Raw genomic sequence first — 12564 nt, 5'->3', positions numbered from 1 at the left:
CCTTTTGGAAAATATTCTAAAAATAAATTGAAATCCTATCAAAGTCACCCCGGTTTACGGTACTCTCAGTATAAGGCTACAGCATATCAGGGTACTGACTATTTACAACTAATGAATTCATCAATTCATCAAGCGACCATTTAATCCACCTCCACCCTCTTCCATTTGCCAGGCGACCTACACCACGATTGTTGTGGCAGGTTCGTCATGTTCCAAGTTCCACGCTTGCGTGCTACCACTCTTAAGGAATTCACACCTGGGCACGTGGATTGCGGGAACTGCAGACAATTCGTTCGAAGCCAATGGCATGGCGCTCCGAATGATACCAATCGCGATTGTTTTATGCACCACTGTGATGTGAAATTTATTGCTTTTATGCTGAAGAGTTGTGTTTTTTTATTGCTGCTAATTGTGATTGAAGAACGGAGCAGGTAAAACGTCTGTTTTAAATGTCTAGATATGCGTATGCACTTCAACGCGGTTCGATGATTTGCGTAAGCTGATTGAAATTCCATCACTTCTTCCTAACCAACTCGTACACATCGTTTCGCTTCTGCTTTAGTACGGGAATCTTCTTCTTGATATCCTCCAGTAGCGTCAGATCCAAGTCCACCACCAACATTTCCGGATGTTCTCCAGCTCTGCAAACCACTCTTCCCCAGGGATCGCAAAGAGTAGAATACCCGTACGCCACGTAGTCCTTACTGGTATCTCTGGCCGGGGCACACAACGCCACGAACATGCTGTTGTCCAGCGCACGAGCCCGCGCAATCAACTCGAAGTGCATCGGTCCGGTGTAGGTATCGAAGGCCGACGGGAAGATCAGGAAGTCCGTGCCCAGTTGTCGATGAATGGCCGCAAACTCCGGGAATCGCTGATCGTAGCAGATTCCGATGCCGACATTGAGACCCTCAACGGAGAACGTCAGAAACTCCTTACCAGGAGTCAACACGCTGGACTCGCTGAACGTACAAATTCCGGGAATGTCCATGTCGAAGAGATGCATCTTCCGATACTTTCCGATGAACTCTCCCTGCGGTCCGAAAACGGCGCATGTGTTGTGAATCTTTCCGGCGTCCACCTCGGGATAGGTTCCACCGACCAACCAGATACCGAGCTCTTTTGCGGTGTTAGCCAAGGCTACGCTTGTCTCCCCACCGGGAATCTTCTCGGCAGACCGTTCGAACTCATCCGCACTGTACGTCGAGTTCCAGCATTCCGGCAGGATGACCAGCTTGGCGCCTTTGGCTTTGGCGGCACTCCTGATTTGAGTGAGGGCGTTTGAGATCGCCGCCTGTTTGGTCGGGAAGCTGTCCAGCTGGAGCAGGGCTATCTTGAGCTTTGACGGAGCCATGATCTTGAACTATGTTTGAGTAGTTGCGTTGTTGGTTGACTGCAACGATCTCAGCAGAGCGGTCGGTATTTATGAGAAGCGGGTAACGATAATTACTTTACGCCTAGTTTGTGCAAGCTAGAAGGTTTAAAATGCAGTGGGTCATGTTAGTAAGATAATTGAATCACAGTTGCGATCAATTATAGTCAATGCAACCTCTTGTATTACAGCACAAAACATAACTAGCTCTAAAACTGCATCTATGCTGTAATTAAGACCTATCTCAAGTTGAGGAGGTCAAGCTAACATCGTATTGATCAGCCTGGTAGTATTTTCTTAAGCGAGTCATTAATATGCAAACTAAACTTGTAACACGAGATCAATTGTGGAAAACGAATAATCAGGTGTTGGCGCCAGGGCCAAACCCATTGTCCATGTTGGTAAGTGACGATCTCTCAAGTGATTTCCAGTTACCGGTTTATTCTAGTTCGAACCAATTAAATATTTATCGGTTATTATAGCAAAAGACATATACCTTACCACGAAACCCGCTTGTCTCACTTGTCACCCCAGAACGCAAACAATCGACCATAATTTTTACTCGCGAGATGTTTACACGATGCTTCCCAATTGATCCCCCAACCGAATCAAAACAAATCCCCGATCATCGTCAATCATCACAGCCGTAGTGCATTGTTGAACGGTCGGGTTGACTGCCGGCAGCCGTCCCGTCATTAGAATGTCCGCTTGATCAGCACGCTACAGACAAAGCGATCGCCGTTTTCGCCGCTCGTCGGGATCCTAAAATAGCTTGTTAAGGCTTGGACAAACAACCGTTTCGCGAAGATTTTTAATAGTCTGTTGGTACCATTACGGCTGATAGCTGATAATCGCTCGACCTCGGTGAGTTCGATCAGCCGCTGCGCGCGCTTCGTTATCAGTTGCCTCCGTGAAGATCACTCTCCGGTTGACCCGATCGTAGTTCAGTAGCAAGCCCACAGTCGAACCGTCAGGATGGTCATCAGAATAGCTCTGGTTCAGCTCAAGATCGCGGGAGCGCGCGAGAAAATCTTGAAGAACGCAGTGGATCTGATCCGGATCGCCAAGAAGGAGAAGTTCGCGAACGTGGTGGTGCTGCCGGAGAGCTTCAACATTCCGTACAGCGAGGCGGACTTTGCAGCGAACGCCGAGGCGATCCCGTCCGGGGAGACGAGCCAGGCGCTGAGCGAAGCGGCCAGCCACTTTGGGGTGTACGTCGTGGGAGGATCGTTTGTGGAGCGTGATCGCGATGGGAAGCTGTTCAACACCTGTACGGTTTGGGGACCCGACGGCGCGCTTGTGGCCAAGCATAGGAAGGTAGATCGTGATCGCGGGTTTGCTTGAACTATTTGATCGATATCCCTCCCCATCAGGTCCACCTCTGCGACACCAACATCCCGGAGAAGCTGGTGGTGAACGAGACGTCGGTGTTTACCCGTGGCGATAGCTACACGACGTTCTACGTGGGTGAAACCAAGATCGGGCTGGGCATCTGCTGGGACATGCGGTTTCCGGAGTTTGCCGCGGCGTACCGTGCGGACGGGTGTGATCTGCTGATCTACCCGGCCGTTTGTGACTGCTACACCGGCGAGTTGCACTGGGAACTGCTGGCTCGGGCTCGTGCCGTCGACAATCAGGTGTTTGTTGCGTTCTGCTCGCCGGCACGGGATCCCCACGCGGACCTGGTGGCGTACGGACACTCGCTCGTTGTAGATCCGTGGGGACGGGTCATTCAGAAGGGCACCGAGTTCCAGGAGATTGTCGTGGCGGATTTGGTACTGAAGACGCTGCCCGAAGCACGCAGTCAGATTCCGGTGCTGCAGCAGAAGAGAGGTGACCTTTACGAGTTGGTGAAGAAGAAGTGACGCGGAACTGACCAAGGAAGATTGTGATTGCGTGATGATGGAAAATTTTTAACAAATTTATTGTGACGAATTCAGGACTTTTTGTGTATACGTTTTAAAAATTGTGATAATGAATAAAAACACGTGCATCGCGGTGGTATGTTGATAAGGAATTGTTGTTGTTTGTGTGTGTTTTTTGCAGGACTGGATTCTCTTCGCACAGATAATGGGAAGCTCATGAATTAGCTGATTGTTGCGTGTTTTAATGGCTTGAAACACTCTGGAGCACTTAGTAAATATTGTGGGTGAACAAATTCGAAAATTTTACTAGGATATTTCTCTCACCTCAGCTCACATCTATTAAAGTAAGATGACTGATTCATTATGCTGATTCAAATTCATTTATTTGCAGCGGCACAAGCTTCACTTCTTCTTGACCAGCTCATAAACATCGTTCCGCTTCTGCTTCAGCACGGGAATCTTCTTCTTGATGTCCTCCAACAGCGTCAGATCTAACTCCGCTGACAAAATTTCCGGCTTTTCCCCCGCTCGGCAAAGCACCCTTCCCCAGGGATCGCACAGCGTCGAATATCCGTACGCCACGTAGTCCTTGGTGGTGTCCCGAGCCGGAGCACACAGCGCCACAAACATACTGTTGTCCAGGGCGCGAGCCTGCGCTATCAGCTCAAAGTGCATCGGCCCGGTGTAGGTATCGAAGGCCGACGGGAAGATCAGGAAGTCAACGCCCAGCTGGCGATAGACGGCTGCAAACTCCGGAAAACGCTGATCGTAGCAGATTCCGACGCCGATTTTGAGTCCCTCGACGGAGAACGTCAGAAACTCCTTACCTGGAGTCAACACGCTGGATTCGCTGAACGTACAAATTCCGGGAATGTCCATGTCAAAGAGATGCATCTTGCGATACTTCCCAACCAGCTCTCCCTTGGGTCCAAACACGGCACAAGTGTTGTACAGCTTCCCGGCGTCCACCTCGGGATAGGTTCCACCGACCAGCCAGATGCCAAGCTCTTCAGCGATCTTAGCCAGCGCCAAACTTGTCTCACCACCGGGAATCTTCTCGGCAGACCGTCCAAACTCATCCGTACTGTACGTCGAGTTCCAGCATTCCGGCAGGATGACCAGCTTGGCGCCCTTATCCTTGGCGGCACTCCGGATCTGGGTGAGGGCGTTCGCGATCGCAGCCTGTTTGGTCGGGAAGCTACCCAGCTGAAGCAGCGCGATCTTGAGCTTTGACGGAGCCATTTTGCTGAACGGACGATGTTTATGGAACGGTTGAGTTGGTGAAACTGCACTAACTGCATCTGGACGATCGCTATTTATTGCTTGAACCTTCAGTCTTCTGCCTTGGGCTATCGAGAAAAGTCAAAACAAGGTAGGTCAAACTGATACAGAAGTGCAGACGATTGCAAAAATGGGGCAGTTGGAGGCTGCTTTTATTTTTTATGACTCATCCAAGAAGCTTTTCTGCTGCTTTAACACTGGAATCTTCATTCCGACTTCCTCAATCATAGCAAAATTCAAGTCGGCAACCACAACCTCCTGCTGCTCTCCAGCTTCGACGCAAATTTCCCCCCAGGGATCCGCGACCAACGAATGTCCAAACGCCACCAGCTTCGCCTCCTCATCCCTAGCCGGTGAACAGAACGCCACAAACAGCTGATTGTTCAGCGCCAAACTTCTAGCGATCAGTTCCCAGTGCATGCCACCCGTCCGAACATCACACAACGACGGGTAGATCAACAACTGGCACCCCTGCCGACGGTACGCTGCGGCAAGCTCAGGAAATCGCATATCCCAACAGATACCGAGTCCGATCTTCACCGATCCAACGTTGAATGTGACCAGTTGATCGCCGGCGGTGAACAGCGCCGATTCGTTCACTGTAGCCGGTTCCGCCGAAGCGTTCGAATCTCCCAGGTGAATCTTGCGATAGCTTGCCACCAGTTGCCCGCGGGGACTCCACACGGTGCACGTGTTGTGCAGCTGGCCGGATGATGAACGCTCCACGATCGAACCTCCGACGATGAACACTCCACAGTCGATGGCGGCCTGACGCAGTGCTACGCTGGTTACTCCGGAGGGAATTTCTTCGGCGCTGGCGCGCAGAGCTTCTTCATCGTACGGACAGTTGAAGCTTTCCGGGAGAATTACGAGGGTCGGTTGGTGTTGGGATACGGCGGACTGGATCTGCTTGACGGCGTTTTGGAGAATTTGAACTTTTGTGCCGGTTATGACTTGCTGAAGAAGAGCTACACGAAGTGTCATGTTGATTGTTGAGAGGTGTTTTGAGACTGGGCTATCGTTTCTCTTTGTCTTGATAGATGATTGCTGTTATCTATCAATTTAATAATGCTTGACTTAACTTGTGCTACGACAAGGAACTTTTCCTAGTTCGGCTGAAGCTGTTGTACACCAAGAGACTGTTGTGCGCAAATCTTTATATAAATCTTCTCTTCCCGATTTTAGACGAAAAACAAAGATTATCTTAAAAAAAAATATTACCTGATTTATCAGAAGGGTATATCGTTTGCTCTACAACCCACAGGTCATAACAGTCTCTATTGCAATATTTCTACTAGAACCTAGGCGTTCGAAAACATGGGCAGGGAGAACACCTGAACCACTTTTTATGCTTAGTTTCTGAATCCCCGGGATCCGAAGTGACTAGGGACCTATAAAGGGAAATGAAATGTTCTAGGAAAAATTTCAAACACCGAAAGTCTTTCAAATTTAAGGTTGAAAAACTTGATTTTTTTCTTTGGTTCTGGCACGTTTCTTGTATGTACCGAACAAGCACAAACATAACATAAACTACCAGATTATAGTAAACCACAGTTTTAAAATGCTTGTGATTGAATTAAATCTCGTTTGGCCAAAATGATTTTAAAATGGTTTCGACCTTGTTCTTGCATGATCTTGTTGCTTGATTGAAACCCCGATTTGACAGTTCGATAGGAACCCTGAGAATTCGATTGGAACCCTGAGAGTGACATTTCGCCTCTTTATAATAATATAGGCTCTCTACAACTGACGTCCTTTGGATTGCAAGTCTGACTGTACACCAGCGATTCCAGCGACTTCTGGTGCTTTTTGCTTTCCTCATCGAGGAGAGGCCATACAATCATTCGAAAAATAAACTTTTGACCCATCTTTATTTATATTTATTGGCTCAACATCATATTCTGAGCAAATATCTGTGCGTGTGAGGAGATGTTGATAATAAAAATGCATTTAATTTTCTCGACTTTTGCTGAACAAATTATGTCCGGATGTGGTCTACTCGGTTCAGTTTAGAGTCCTACAGCTTTGTATTGAAAACTGTAAAGTTTCATTCAGTTGTTGAATAGTTAGGGGAAATAAAACCATTTTAAGACCTATAAGCCGATCGTGTTTGAATGATGCTGGATAATCTGGAGTGTTCCTTGAAATTTACTTAAACCAAGTACAACAACGAGTAGAGCAACTTTTCGTGAACATTTCTGTTTATTTTCACTTTTACTAAAAGTTATTCTGTTCTTTTTAAAAGCATTTAAAAAATACTTTCAAAATGTATTCTAATCAATCGAGAATGCATTGGGCGACGCTCATTTTCCTATTTGCTTCGCTTCGCTAGGAGACGGTGATTTTAGCGGATTGCAGACTGGATTTCGCCATGTGATGTGATGATTGTCTAAGCCCAAGTTGCCTAGGATTGATAATTGGGAATCGGACCAATTCCACCTGAACCAGATTCTCACCACCATGACAGCCGTCCATTGCCGGCCGCTCCCATTTCCACCGCGCACCAGGGACAAGGAAAGGGAATTGGAAGACGGGAAGTGTTGATGCTCCACTTTTTAAGAGTATTAAGGGAAAATCTCCACGGTATCCTCAAGTTTCGGTTTTTGAGAAGATATAAGATCTAGGATACACTCTAAGCAAGCGTTGCGACCATTGGCATAGTGGCGACGCCCATTTTCCTATTGTCAGCTTAGTTCTTTTTTTTTCCAGCGCTCTTTTGGGTCTGCTTAGTGCTGCAAAAATTGATTGAAATTTTAAGCAAACATTTACGAAAAGTAGCATTTATAGCGAAAATTTCCAGGCATCACTGGCTCACTCCAACAGGCGCTGCTGGTGGTGTTGATGGCCACCCTTTGTTCTTTATTTGCCTTAGTCGCTTCTTGCTCGGTTTTCTTCAGCCTTCGATTGGAATGGGTCGTCAAAATTCAAACGTCAAAAAACTTGGCGCGTTTGTTTTTTGATGGCACTTGCTAATTGTTTACATGCTTCGGGATTATTTTTCAAGTGAGTGTGCAACTAATGTACAAAAGAACATGTTGCAATATTATATCTTAAGCGCAAGTGAAGAGATATTGATGGCGACTTTCGTTCAGCAGTTAACCTCTCATGCTGCGTGTGGATGTGTGTGCCACCAAAATGATGAGAAATGGTCTCGAAAAATAGAAATTTTGAGTGCATTAAAATACAATCTAAAATAGCATAAATTTGCGTGCTTACTCGAGGCGGTGCTGTTGCTGGTAAGTTTATAGCCTAAATAGTATTTTTGGAGCTTTAATCGAGCTTCTAACTCCTCATACACAGAAAAAAAATCAATTCTCGAAACCGTGAAGTCAGTTCACGATTATGAGAACCACGTAGGAATATATTCACGTTTATGGTGCAAATGCACCATACTCATGAATAAATTCCTTCGTGGATCTCACATTCTTGAAATTAATTCACGATTACGGGAATTGATTTTTTTCTGTGTATGACGAAGATAGGTGTTTGATTAAAAAGGGCATATTTCCCCTATATCAATTCCAGGGTTGACGATTCCTACTGATCTGACTTCAGGGCGGAACCGAAAATCAGCTAATTTAATTTTATAAATTATGAAAATTTAACAGACTTCAAAATCATTTATTCAATTCCAGCTACTCGAGTTTAAGAAAAGAAAACTTAAAATGCAACAAATCGCTTATTTATTTAAAATCCAAATCAACCAATTCGACCTCCCTTCAACTCTTCTGCTCCTTGGTATCGTACAGATCCGTCCGCCGCTGGCTAAACACCGGAATCTGCGCCCGCACCTCGTCCACCTTGCCAAAATCCACGTCCGCCACGATTGTTTCCTCCCCGTCCGCTGCCTCCGCCACGACCTTGGCCCACGGATCCACCACCATCGAGTGACCCCAGGCGATGTAACCCGCGCCGGCGTCCCTTGCGGGCGAAATCGTCGCAATGTACGACTGGGTGTCGTTGGCACGGGCCCTGGCCAGCAGTTCCCAGTGCAGCGGACCCGTCTTCATGTTGAACGCCCCCGGGTAGATCAACATGTCGCAACCCTTGTTCCGGTACAGCCGAGCGAGCTCGTCAAACCGGATGTCGTAGCAGATCCCGATGCCGACGTGGGCCCCGTCGATCGGAATCACGGCCAGCTGGTCGCCGCCGGTCAGGACGTCCGACTCGCGGAACGTGATCCCGCCGGGGATGTTGATGTCGAACAAGTGAATCTTCCGGTATGTCGCCAACAGGGCACCTTCCGGGGACCATACCGTGCACGTGTTGTAGGTGGCCGTGGGGGTGCGTTCCGGGATGGTCCCCCCGATCAGATAGATTCCCAACTCCTTGGCGACCGCCGACAAACTGCGACTTGTTTCCCCCGATGGGATCTCCTCGGCGTACTTGGCAAAGTGTTGCGTCCCGTACGGTGAGTTGAAACACTCGGGGAGGGCCACTACCCGCGCACCGTTGTCTCGGACGGCGGAACGAATCCGGGTGAGGGCATTTGCCAGGTTGTCCGCCTTGCTGGGACCGACCTTGAGCTGGAGCAGTGCGATTCGGAAGCCGGCTGAAAGGTGAAATATGAGCGAGTAATTTCAAGTAATACGTAATATATTACGAGCGCGCGGGTTACCTCTTGCCATCTTGCTCATGCTGTGACGAATGGTGAAGATCAGACTGGCTTGCTCGTTCAACTCCGCAAGCTGTTATCAGTTTGAACTGTCAGTGCAGTGCTGCGGTGATGATCGCTTTATCAGCTGTGGTTTGTTTGTGTCTTGTTTGTCTTTTTCGGTTTAAATTTGTTGTTGTTGTTGCAGGCAATTTGAACTGAGGTACGCTCATGCGCCGGTAGGGGGACATTTCAAAATGGCGTCGTCAATTTTTTGTTTGTTGAATTTTGAGTGACCACCATGTTATTGTATGGATATTTTTGGAGTAGTTAAATTATCTTTTTAAAGGTTAGACCGTATCTCACGGTATTTAGGAACGACCACCTGTTAGAGCGCTTCTGTTCGAATTATGGGAGGTTCGTGTCTCGGGTGAATAAGTCCAGCGCCAACTCGACTTTGCATGAATTTGTGAACATAATTCAAGCAGCGCTTGCGTATTTTGTGTTCATATTTTCGAAGTTTATTTGAGTTGTTACTGTTAATGATAAATAATTTTGAAATTTAGCAATAATAATTAATTGTCTAAAGGTTGATTACTAAATATTGTTTGGTAAAGACTTCTTATAACCGAATCCGAAGACTCGATTGTTTTTCATTATCCTAAGGGTTCTTAAAAATGTCGTATGAATCAATCATGGAGAAATTTTTTTTTTCTCAATTTTATCAGCAAATATCCATGATGATGTTTAACTCAATAAACCCCACCCTGAAGCAATGCCATATAATATAATGATATGATTATAAAATCCAATTATAAACCGAGTTGTCAACAACAAAAACCTATTTCGTTGAAAAGCAGCGTTACTTTTAAATGACATCATGCGTTTTACTTGAAAACTCTCATTACGAATCATCCACAAGTACCACTTCCGAAAAAAAAAGAATTCCGCTTCTCATAGAACGTTAACGCCCTGAAGAGCAAGTACAACTCATAAAGTAGCGTTTCAGTTCCACTTTGAGTGGCACTCTTCGCCGAAAGCAGCTAGTACAGCTATCTGTGTTAGGTTAGGAATAGCTTGTTTATTTTTTGCCTGCTCTTGACATGCCTACAAGTTGTTTTAGCAAATATTTGCACTTTTCCGGTAACGCAGGAGAATGACTTCTGCGTAACAGAGCATGATGTTGGTGAACTTGGTGGAAATAAAAAAATTTTTTTTATAAGAAAATGGATGGAACAATTTTTGAAGAAATCTAAATTTGTTATAGTCTGATTTTGTGGAATTCAGAGATTTAGCTTAACTTTTCTAAATTCATCTTTTAGGAGTTTTGTGGAATTTTAGATCCCATTTGAATACAAAATGCAAATTTATGTTAATGCTTGCTAACTCTCCTTTAGTTACATTATTCCTGCTACAATATTATTTAAAAAGGGACCTTAAATGGGGGCCACCCAACATGAATATTCAACCCCGTGATGAGTGTGCCTGTAAATCTGTTACAGCAGCAGCCCAAATCCTCTACCTTTCCATGTGTTTTGCAATTGGTGACCCAATTGCAAACCCATGAATTGAATTGACTACATTTGTCCTGCGATATGTGTAGGGAAACTGTACCGAAGCATCGCAATTTGCTATGAATATTTTATTAAGCCCGTAATCAATTCAAATAATGACCACAGACAAGGGGAAGTTGGATAGTATTAATATTAGATATTAGTTTAATTTTCAATCATTTTCCATCTACATAAAATACAAGAGTGTTTTCAACAACAAGAGAACAAGAGAACAAGAGAACAAGAGAACAAGAGAACAAGAGAACAAGAGAACAAGAGAACAAGAGAACAAGAGAACAAGAGAACAAGAGAACAAGAGAACAAGAGAACAAGAGAACAAGAGAACAAGAAAACAAGAGAACAAGAGAACAAGAGACCAAGAGAACAAGAGAAAAAAATACAACTTTTTGAAAAGATTCTATTGAAGATTTGTCCACATATTTTTTACTGTCATAACCTTTTAAAAAATCACAGTTGATTAGCTATTTCATAGCTAATGAAAGTACTTTTGCAATTTGAGGTCAATGTGTGTGTGTGTTTATCAGTGCACGTGCAAGTGTGCAATTGCACGTGTGAATGAATTTCCGAACGCACACAAAATAGTATCCGAAATCCGCAATTGTTTTGCTTTCGGGGAATTGAACACAGTTTTGGCCACCAGAAGATGATGTTTTCCGAAACGACTTCACTCTAAATCGAACTATAGGAATCGGGTTATAACTTTCCAATAGGGCGAATAGAAAAAGTGAATTTATCAAAATTGCAATTTTCTTACATTTCAAAGAAAAGCAATGATCAGCAAAAATGTCTTCATAAAAGTTGAAAATGGATATAATTTAGACCTAAATCATTGACTTTTGGCGAAAGTTCGTCCCCAAAATCTACAAAGTCTGGCTGTAGTGATTTCGAATGCAAGCGTTATCTGCAAAACCTTTGCCTTCCTGTGTGAGGGAAAGATCTGCACACATTCCTCCGGAAGGCATCCTGCAGGAGATAGTTCGAACTGCTAGTACAAATAGGACAAACAAAGTTCTTCTGTCCTTCTGAGCTGCACATCCAGGGTGTGTGCAGTTGCACAAATTTGCGGAATGCAGAAACCAGACACAACACACGTGATGAATTATTTATTTATCATTCTCCCTAAAATGGAATGGAATATTTTCGTCCAGGTCGATGCAATTGATATCCAACCGAGAGCAGTCCTTTGAGCCGATGCCAACGAGCAATTTTGTTGATTGGAATTGTTGCTGGCCGGCTTGTCGTACTCGGGAATATGTTTGCAAAATGTGTATAAATAAATTCAAAAGGTGACCTGATTTGGGCAAGCCGCTTTTTTTGCGGGGATGTCGGACGTCGTCCATTTTACAGATTGTTTTGAAATATGAATTGAAAGCATGGCTGGAATAGAATGGTTTCAATTTTTTATTTGAGTCATCATTTTACAATTCAACCTGCAACCCTTGTAGCTCAAATAGTTGCAAAGATTTTGTTAAAATGTGTCTCATCTGATTTTTTTCTAATATTTTTTTTATATTCACTTTCCTTGGTCATTATAAATAATAATTAAAATCAAACTCTGATTCAATTCTTGTTTGAGTAGCTAAGGGTTAACAATGACGAAGACGCCTGGTAGCCCAAAGTGTATCAGTTCTGTAAAGCACAATTCAATCTCAAATGTCCATCAGATTTCAGTTATTTTCTTTTGAAGTAGCCTAGTCTATTGGTTTCAATTGAAATTGATCAAATGTACCTATAAGACTCGAAGAAACAAACCCACCATCCACATGGGAACGTTCCGGTTGGCAGATTTGAGATGAGACATGGAAAATTTGTTCGGTTCTGTGGTTAAAAAAGAGAAAATAAAGAGTTGTTTTGCTGTACCGTTTTTATTTGGCTGTG

At 44.8% G+C, this 12564-nt stretch overlaps 5 protein-coding genes across 6 annotated transcripts; 1 reads left to right on the top strand and 4 right to left on the bottom strand.

Annotated features, from left to right (window-relative positions):
• Positions 1-101: 101 nt before the first annotated feature.
• LOC6047918 (omega-amidase NIT2) lies at positions 102-1376 on the bottom strand. Its single transcript, XM_001864871.2, has one exon. The coding sequence runs from the start codon at positions 1352-1354 to the stop codon at positions 515-517; it is 840 nt and encodes a 279-aa protein (XP_001864906.2). The 5' UTR covers positions 1355-1376; the 3' UTR covers positions 102-514.
• LOC6047917 (omega-amidase NIT2) lies at positions 1357-3389 on the top strand. Of its 2 annotated transcripts, none has more exons than XM_038260011.1 (3): positions 1357-1499; positions 1564-2689; positions 2746-3389. In XM_038260011.1, exons 2-3 carry the CDS (start codon positions 2348-2350, stop codon positions 3235-3237), a joined length of 834 nt encoding a protein of 277 aa, XP_038115939.1. In that variant the 5' UTR covers positions 1357-1499; positions 1564-2347; the 3' UTR covers positions 3238-3389. The 2 variants fall into 2 exon arrangements, with proteins under 2 accessions (XP_038115939.1, XP_001864905.1); XM_001864870.2 differs by having other exon boundaries at positions 1493-1773; positions 1907-2689.
• A 208-nt stretch (positions 3390-3597) lies between these two features.
• On the bottom strand, positions 3598-4547 carry LOC6047916 (omega-amidase NIT2). Its single transcript, XM_001864869.2, has one exon. The coding sequence runs from the start codon at positions 4477-4479 to the stop codon at positions 3640-3642; it is 840 nt and encodes a 279-aa protein (XP_001864904.2). The 5' UTR covers positions 4480-4547; the 3' UTR covers positions 3598-3639.
• A 107-nt stretch (positions 4548-4654) lies between these two features.
• Positions 4655-6655, bottom strand: LOC6047922 (omega-amidase NIT2). The gene has a single exon (XM_001864868.2). The coding sequence runs from the start codon at positions 5500-5502 to the stop codon at positions 4678-4680; it is 825 nt and encodes a 274-aa protein (XP_001864903.2). The 5' UTR covers positions 5503-6655; the 3' UTR covers positions 4655-4677.
• A 1523-nt stretch (positions 6656-8178) lies between these two features.
• On the bottom strand, positions 8179-9303 carry LOC6047925 (omega-amidase NIT2). Its single transcript, XM_038249398.1, has 2 exons — positions 9137-9303; positions 8179-9070 (listed from the first exon to the last, which is right to left on the bottom strand). The coding sequence occupies exons 1-2, from the start codon at positions 9153-9155 to the stop codon at positions 8238-8240; spliced, it is 852 nt and encodes a 283-aa protein (XP_038105326.1). The 5' UTR covers positions 9156-9303; the 3' UTR covers positions 8179-8237.
• Between the last annotated feature and the right edge of the window lie 3261 nt (positions 9304-12564).

This window comes from Culex quinquefasciatus, chromosome 1, assembly GCF_015732765.1.
Source record: "Culex quinquefasciatus strain JHB chromosome 1, VPISU_Cqui_1.0_pri_paternal, whole genome shotgun sequence".
NCBI lineage: Eukaryota > Metazoa > Arthropoda > Insecta > Diptera > Culicidae > Culex > Culex quinquefasciatus.
This window is presented reverse-complemented; position numbering and strand designations above follow the sequence as displayed.

What these genes read in the sequence shown, in the direction of transcription:
- LOC6047922 (XM_001864868.2), bottom strand. Translation starts at nt 5,502, where the DNA reads ATGACACTTCGTGTAGCTCTTCTTCAGCAAGTCATAACCGGCACAAAA.
- LOC6047916 (XM_001864869.2), bottom strand. Translation starts at nt 4,479, where the DNA reads ATGGCTCCGTCAAAGCTCAAGATCGCGCTGCTTCAGCTGGGTAGCTTC.
- LOC6047918 (XM_001864871.2), bottom strand. Translation starts at nt 1,354, where the DNA reads ATGGCTCCGTCAAAGCTCAAGATAGCCCTGCTCCAGCTGGACAGCTTC.
- LOC6047917 (XM_038260011.1), top strand. Translation starts at nt 2,348, where the DNA reads ATGGTCATCAGAATAGCTCTGGTTCAGCTCAAGATCGCGGGAGCGCGC. An exon ending in TTGTGGCCAAGCATAGGAAG is followed by an intron (nt 2,690 to 2,745) that starts GTAGATCGTGAT and finishes CCTCCCCATCAG; the next exon opens with GTCCACCTCTGCGACACCAA.